The 8335-nt window shown below is 45.9% G+C and overlaps 2 protein-coding genes across 2 annotated transcripts; one reads left to right on the top strand and one right to left on the bottom strand.

Moving 5' to 3' along the window:
• Nucleotides 1-2348: 2348 nt before the first annotated feature.
• On the bottom strand, nt 2349-4729 carry zmat5 (zinc finger matrin-type 5). The gene is made up of 4 exons (XM_062974349.1): nt 4370-4729; nt 3819-3881; nt 3312-3513; nt 2349-2654 (listed from the first exon to the last, which is right to left on the bottom strand). Exons 1-4 carry the CDS (start codon nt 4494-4496, stop codon nt 2510-2512), a joined length of 537 nt encoding a protein of 178 aa, XP_062830419.1. The 5' UTR covers nt 4497-4729; the 3' UTR covers nt 2349-2509.
• Nucleotides 4730-4950: 221 nt separating this feature from the next.
• Nucleotides 4951-7870, top strand: LOC100559626 (cytochrome b-c1 complex subunit 9). Its single transcript, XM_003230396.4, has 2 exons — nt 4951-5129; nt 7727-7870. Exons 1-2 carry the CDS (start codon nt 4989-4991, stop codon nt 7772-7774), a joined length of 189 nt encoding a protein of 62 aa, XP_003230444.1. The 5' UTR covers nt 4951-4988; the 3' UTR covers nt 7775-7870.
• Nucleotides 7871-8335: the final 465 nt, after the last annotated feature.

The following is an 8335-nucleotide window of genomic DNA, read 5'->3' as shown; positions in this document are numbered from 1 at the left end:
GGGCCTCTTCCCAAGAGCCTGTCACAGGGCTGAGCCCCTGAGGTGCCTGTTAGGACACGGGGGCGGAGCTAGAGTGGGCGGGGCCTCTTCCCAAGAGCCCGAGACAGGGCTGAGCCTCTATACCTCTCCTGAGAGGCCTTTTAGGACTAACAGGCGGGGCTGGGGTGGGGGCGGGGCCTCTTCCCAAGAGCCTGAGACAGGGCTGAGCCCCTGAGGTGCCTGTTAGGACACGGGGGCGGAGCTAGAGGAGTGGGCGGGGCCTCTTCCCAAGAGCCCGAGACAGGGCTGAGCCTCTATACCTCTCCTGAGAGGCCTTTTAGGCCTAACAGGCGGGGCTGGGGTGGGGGCGGGGCCTCTTCCCAAGAGCGTGAGACAGGGCTGAGCCCCTGAGGTGCCTGTTAGGACACGGGGGCGGAGCTAGAGGAGTGGGCGGGGCCTCTTCCCAAGAGCCCGAGACAGGGCTGAGCCTCTATACCTCTCCTGAGAGGCCTTTTAGGACTAACAGGCGGGGCTGGGGTGGGGGCGGGGCCTCTTCCCAAGAGCCTGAGACAGGGCTGAGCCCCTGAGGTGCCTGTTAGGACACGGGGGCGGAGCTAGAGGAGTGGGTGGGGCCTCTTCCCAAGAGCCCGAGACAGGGCTGAGCCCCTGAGGTGCCTGTTAGGACACGGGGGCGGAGCTAGAGGAGTGGGCGGGGCCTCTTCCCAAGAGCCCGAGACAGGGCTGAGCCCCTGAGGTGCCTGTTAGGACACGGGGGCGGAGCTAGAGGAGTGGGCGGGGCCTCTTCCCAAGAGCCCGAGACAGGGCTGAGCCCCTGAGGTGCCTGTTAGGACACGGGGGCGGAGCTAGAGGAGTGGGCGGGGCCTCTTCCCAAGAGCCCGAGACAGGGCTGAGCCTCTATACCTCTCCTGAGAGGCCTTTTAGGCCTAACAGGCGGGGCTGGGGTGGGGGCGGGGCCTCTTCCCAAGAGCGTGAGACAGGGCTGAGCCCCTGAGGTGCCTGTTAGGACACGGGGGCGGAGCTAGAGGAGTGGGCGGGGCCTCTTCCCAAGAGCCCGAGACAGGGCTGAGCCTCTATACCTCTCCTGAGAGGCCTTTTAGGACTAACAGGCGGGGCTGGGGTGGGGGCGGGGCCTCTTCCCAAGAGCCTGAGACAGGGCTGAGCCCCTGAGGTGCCTGTTAGGACACGGGGGCGGAGCTAGAGGAGTGGGTGGGGCCTCTTCCCAAGAGCCCGAGACAGGGCTGAGCCCCTGAGGTGCCTGTTAGGACACGGGGGCGGAGCTAGAGGAGTGGGCGGGGCCTCTTCCCAAGAGCCCGAGACAGGGCTGAGCCCCTGAGGTGCCTGTTAGGACACGGGGGCGGAGCTAGAGGAGTGGGTGGGGCCTCTTCCCAAGAGCCCGAGACAGGGCTGAGCCTCTATACCTCTCCTGAGAGGCCTTTTAGGACTAACAGGCGGGGCTGGGGTGGGGGCGGGGCCTCTTTCCAAGAGCCTGAGACAGGGCTGAGCCCCTGAGGTGCCTGTTAGGACACGGGGGCGGAGCTAGAGGAGTGGGCGGGGCCTCTTCCCAAGAGCCCGAGACAGGGCTGAGCCCCTGAGGTGCCTGTTAGGACACGGGGGCGGAGCTAGAGGAGTGGGCGGGGCCTCTTCCCAAGAGCCCGAGACAGGGCTGAGCCCCTGAGGTGCCTGTTAGGACATGGGGGCGGAGCTAGAGGAGTGGGCGGGGCCTCTTCCCAAGAGCCCGAGACAGGGCTGAGCCCCTGAGGTGCCTGTTAGGACACGGGGGTGGAGCTAGAGGAGTGGGCGGGGCCTCTTCCCAAGAGCCCGAGACAGGGCTGGGCCTGTTTACCTCCCTGAGGCGCTTCTTAGAACGAGGGCAGGGCATAGAGGTTAAGCCCATCAGGCACTTGGGAAGAGGCCCCGCCCCCTCCTCTAGCCCCGCCCCCTGTGTCCTGGCAGGCACCGCAGGACAGGGATAGAAGCTCAGCCCTGCCTCAGAGCTTGTAGCTCCGCCCACCCCAGTCCTGGCTGCCCATTTGTGGCCCCGCCCACCTCCCCTCGCAGCCCTGCATCTTGGACTAGAGAGGCTCAGCCCTGCCCTCTTGAACAGGAGCCACGCCCCACCCCTCTAAGCCATGCCTCCCGTAGGCTCTGATTAACCTATTGATCGATCAATCAATCAATTGATGGTGTAATATTGACGCTATCCATTTTAATACTTTGCCTTTTTAATTAAGTTAATATCAGTTAATTTGACCCGTCTGGTTCTGATTAACCAATTGATTGATCAATCCATCGATTGATTGACAGTTCAATACCAACGATAGGCTGCCTTCTGAATTGACACCCACACATTTTTCTCCATTGAGAGGAGGAAAGTTTATTCTCTGCCATTGAGATGCATGGATCCGAGACCAAAAACCGATCGACTGATTGATCAATTGATTGGAAGGGATAATAAATGATTAATGTCCGATGTATCAACAGCGAAACGAGCTGGGAGATCTATTGCGAGTCATCCCCAGTGGAGGTCCCGGGGGAGGGCCCACCCGCCAGGAGGGGGCGCTCTCAGCGAGGGGGGCAGGCCGTGTTCGGGGGGCCATCCCGGGGGGCGGTGGGGGGGCGGGGCCTCCTCCTCCTCCTCTTCCTCCGGGAGGGAGCTGCGTGGAAGGAGGGGAGAAGAAATACATTTAGAAAAGATTCACAAAAATGTATGTAAAAGTATATGCAAACATATTCATACAAACATGTAAAATAGTCAGAAAATATATTTAGAAAAATATAAAAATATTTGTAAAATATTCATAAAAAGATATTTAAAATATTCATAAAAATAGGTTTAGAAAAATATATGTAAATATATTCATAAAATATATAAATATTCATAAAAATTATTTAGAAAAATAGTCACAAAAATATATGTAAATATATTCTGAAAAAAAATATTCACATAAATATATAACATCCATTAAATATATTTAGAAAAATAATCACAAAAATATATGTAAAAATATTCACAAAAATATATTTAGAAAAATATGCACACAAATATGTAAAAATATTCACAAAAAGAATAAAAATATTTAGAAAACTATTGAGAAAAATGTATGTAAGAATATTCACAAAAATATATTTAGAAAAATATTCACAAAAATATGTTAAAATATTCATAAAAATATTACAAAAATATATTTCAAAAATATTCACAAAAATATATGTAAACATATTCACAAAAATATATTTAGAAAAATCCCCTTCCCAGGGGTTGGGAAGCGTGGCCCACAGCCCTGGAGGCCCCCAAAATGGCGATTCTGTACCTGTTGCTCTCGGTGGCCCGTAGCCGCTTGGCCCGCTTCTCCAGCCAGTCCTCGAGGCAGCCCGGCGGCCGGGGCCTCTCGGTATCCTCACTCGGTCGGCCCGCAGCCCGCCTCTCTTCCGCCCGTGCGCGGTCCTCCAGCGCCTGCAGGTCGGCCTCCGAGAAGTGAGAGAAGCGGCAATTGGGGCCGAAGTCGCACTGGCCTGCCAGGCGGAGCGGATATTCATAAAAATATATTCATAAAAATATATGCAAAATATATGTTAAAATATTCATATATGTATATATATAACCCAAAAATAAGTAAAGATATTCAGAAAAATATATTTAGAAAAATATTATCAAAATTATACATACAAATATTCATAAAGATATTACCAAAATAATGTGTAAAAATATTCAGAAAAATATATTCAGAAAAATATTACCAAAAATATATTTAGAAAAATATTCAGAAAAATATATTCAGAAAGATATACATAGAAAGAGAGGATGGCTTAATCTCTACCTGTTTGTAGGAACTTCCTGCAGGGCTTCTTGTTCTGTTCTTCCTGCAGGACGGCAGCTGCATCTATGCAAATAGAGAAGGGCAGCTTAATTTAAATAAATTAACATATTGTGTGTTCCAAGGCAAGGACAAATATGCTCATTATTATCACTACCATTATTATTATTATTATTATATTATAATTACCAATTTCATATTATTATTATATTCATATATTACATTATCTCTATTATATTATTGCATTAATATAGCATAGTATTATTATTATTCTATTATATTATAAATATTTTATATTATATTATTTTATACACTATAATATTATTTTATTTTATATTATTATTATATTCATATATTATCATATTATCGCTATTATAATATTATTATATCAATATTACAATATATTATTATTATGTTATAAAGTAATATTATATTATAATTGTAATATATCTTTATATTATTCCTTCTATTGCTAGGAGGGTACCATAGAGTGGGATTGGAGGACCCCGGAGCCCTTCCTAGAGCGGCTCCTTTCGCCCCTCTCGCTCTCTCACCCCGGAAGCGGTCATACCAGGCCTTCCTGGCCCGGATGTGTTGGACGCCGTTGAGGTGTTTTTTCCGGTTGTGGAGGTTGTCCTGGAAGGAGCGCTCGCAGTAGTCGCAGAAGTACCGCTTCCCCATCTTGCTTTCCGTTCAAACCGCTGCTCGGCCTTCCTTAGCTATACAAACCGAACCGCTTCGCAAAGCTTTCTGGGAAATGTAGTCCCGTGAGGGAGCTGTACAATGAGCCGCAATGGAGGGCGGACTGCATTTCCCAGTGCGCATCGCGAAGGAGGAACGCGGGAGGGGCGGCTCCTAACCGCGCAAGGCTTCCTGGGAAGCGTAGTCAATTTGTTGACAGCAAATAGGCAATGTGAGCGGGACGGAGACTACGCCACCCAGGATGCATAGCGCGAAAGGGAGGCTTCTACTTCTAATTGGGCGAAAGAGGCACGTGAGAGAGGAGGGGCCCAACAGCGCAAGCCTTCCTGGGAAGTGTAGTCAATTTGTTGACCGCGGCTAGGCAGTGTGCGCGGAGCGAGAGCGGGGCGGAAACTACGCCACCCAGGATGCATTGCGCGAAAGGAGGACATTGAGTCCTCTCCCCGAGCATGCGCAGTACAGAAATCCAAAATGGCGCTGGGCCGGCAAGTCTATAACCTGCTCTTCCGACGGACGTCGACCTTCGCGCTCTCGGTCGTCGTGGGCGCCTTGGTCTTCGAGCGGGCCTTCGACCAGGGCGCGGACGCGCTCTTCGAGCACCTCAACAGAGGGGTGAGCCGCAGCTACGCGAGGGCGCGGCTTTTCGGGCCTAGGCCTCGGGTTGAGCCTGGGCCTCGCGTGAATCACAGGCCGGGACAGGGGGAAGGTCACCCGGCTTTCACCCGGCCACGGCCTCGCGGGAATCACGTTATTTTATTGTGATATTATTGTATTGTTATTTATATAATATTATTTTCTGCCTTGTTATTATTGTATTATCATTTTATATTATACGACATACTGTCATTCATATATTATATTATATTATTGTATCATTACTATATATTATAGTATTATTATATTGCATTATAATACTATTATGTTATTTTATTCATATATTATTTTATTTTATACTATATTACTATATCATACCATATTATATGATTATTATTGTATTATTATATTGTAGGACTATTATGTTATGTTATTCATATAACATTTTATTTTCTATTATTTTATCGTTAGCATATTATATTATTTTTGTATTATTATATTGTATTATAGGACTATTATGTTATGTTATTCGTATATTATTTTATTTTATATTATTGGTATACTATTACCGTATATTGTATTATTACTATATTGTTATTATTAATATATTGTTGCATTATTTTATATCATACTACCATTGTATTATTATTGCTATTTATATATTATTTTATATTATTATATTATTAGTATAGCATTATTGTATTATTGCTATATTATTATTATATTATTAAAATATTGTTGCATTATTTTATATCATACTATTTTATTATTGTTATTTGTATATTATTTTATATTATTATATTATTAGTATATTTTATTATATTGTTACCATATAATTATTATATTATAATACCATTGTATTATTGTTACTTGTATATTATTTTATATTATTATATTATCAGTATACTATTATTGTATTGTTGCTATATTATTATTGTTATTTCTTTATTCTTTTATATTATATTATTAGTATACTATTAGTATATTATTGCTGGATTATTATTATATTAATAATATATTATTGCTTTATTTTATATCATACTTCCATTGTATTTTTGTTATCTATATTATTTTATATTATTACTAGCTGTGCCCGGCCACGCGTTGCTGTAGCAAAGTGGTGGTGGTATTGGTTAAAAGTTGTTGTGGAATTTTTATTTGACGTTATTTGTATTTTTTAAAATTAATTTTATTGTAACTTACCGTATTTTTCGCTTTATAAGACGCACCTGATGGTAAGACGCACCTAGTTTTCAGAGGAGGAAAATGGGGAAAAATAATTTGAACTAAAAGATGACCTAGAACATTTTAATAAAATAACATCTGAGGGGGGAGAAGGGCACCCACCAGCGGTCCTGCTGCCCGTCCGTCCCACGCGGAGAGGGCGCCTAGCGAGGCCGGGCTCCGTCCTGGGCGGGCAGAGCCACAAGAAGGTAGCCATCTTGCCTCCTCCTGCAGAAGGAGCCTCCACAGGGGCGCCGCTTTCGGGGGTCTGCGGCCATGGTGTCGCTTGTTGTGTTACAAGGAGGCGCAAGGGCGAGCCGCTTCGCCTGCTGCCAGCGCTGGGGACGTGCCGGGCATGCCTCCCCACTCCTTCCTTCCCTCCCTCTTCCCTTCCCCGCAGGCGCCTCAGGCACGGAAAGGCCTCCAGGAAGGGCCCAGCCTCCTCCTCCAGCCTTCGAGAGGGCCAGTCTGTCTCCACACGTCGATAAGGGAAAGGGGGAGGGGGAGGAGGAAGAGGGAGGGGGCTCGAGACCTCTTGACAGCGAGATATGAGGGAGGAACTGGCTTTCCCCGCGTTGTTTGGAATGTTTCGGGGAGGGGGGACACACACTCTACACTGCTCTCTAATGCAGTTTCAAACTGCATTGTATGGTGAATGTAGATATTGCGTTTATAAGACGCACTGACTTTTTCCCTCTATTTCGGGGGGGAAAAAGGTGCGTCTTATAAAGCGAAAAATACGGTATCTTTTTTATTTAGTATATTTTATTATTTTGTCGTATTGTTTTTAGTTATTTTGTTATAGTATTTTATTGTATTAATTTTTTTAGTGTTTTTATATTATTTTTATTGTATTATTTGTATTTATTTTATTTTTTATTATTTTATTAACACTGGGCTGCTAGGAGACCAAGTGGGCAGAGCTTAGCCTTCTAAGTGGCAGCAACTGGATGAAAACAATGATTTCTCTCCCTCTAATTAGGACTTTATTTTTATTTGCTTTTTGTTGTATCAACCTAGAGGTGTGGATGATGGGTTGTGTTGTCAAATTTTGAGGTTGGGGGGCTTGTAGTTTAGTTGTTTTGTGGGTCGCCGTGATGCCATCACTCTTTTATATATATAGATATTATTAGTATACTATTATATTATTACTATATTATTCATATATTATAATACCATTGTATTATTATTGTTAATCGTATATTATTTTATATAATTATATTATTAATATACTTTTTTATTATTACTATCACCATATTATGTATTACATATAATGATATATCCCGGGCCGGGCTGTGAGGAAGGCCGCCCAGCTCTCTTGATACGTGAGTCTGTGGCTTTGTCATTATGACACTGACCTGCTGTTGTGTGTGTTCCCGGTTGTGTTTCAGAAGCTGTGGAAGCACATCAAGCACCAGTACGAGACGCCTGAGGAGTGATGGAGGACGACGCCCAAGACGGCGGGACCTGAAGAGAAAGGAGTCCCCTCTCTCTCTCTCTCTGTGAACAATAAAATGTCACTTTCCTGCTCTCTAGTATGGCAGACGTTCTTCTTGAAACTTGGATAGGACATAGAGTGGGTCATGAGGGTTATGTGTCCCAAGTCTGGTCCCGGTCCGTCATTCGTGAGGGTCGTGGTGCTCTCTGGAAGGGAGTGAAGGTACTGCAGGTCCCATCATCCATGGTCCAAACTCTTCCAAACCACTTCAGGGAGTAGAATCATAGAATAGTAGAGTTGGAAGAGACCTCATGGGCCATCCAGTCCAACCCCCCGCCAAGAAGCAGGAAATCGCATTCAAAGCACCCCCGACAGATGGCCATCCAGCCTCTGTTTAAAAGCTTCCAAAGAAGGAGCCTCCACCACAGTCTGGGGGAGAGAGTGTGTCATGGGGGCGGTGTGTGTCAAGTTTGGTACTGATTAGTCATCGGTGGGAGTCACAGTGGTCTCAGGAAGTGAGTGAAGGTACTACAAGTCCCATCATCCATGGTCCGTCCCCCTC

The sequence above is a fragment of the Anolis carolinensis genome, chromosome 3 (assembly GCF_035594765.1).
Source record: "Anolis carolinensis isolate JA03-04 chromosome 3, rAnoCar3.1.pri, whole genome shotgun sequence".
Classification (NCBI taxonomy): domain Eukaryota; kingdom Metazoa; phylum Chordata; class Lepidosauria; order Squamata; family Dactyloidae; genus Anolis; species Anolis carolinensis.
The sequence above is the reverse complement of the archived record's forward strand: the minus strand, read 5'-3'. Positions and strand labels throughout refer to the sequence as shown.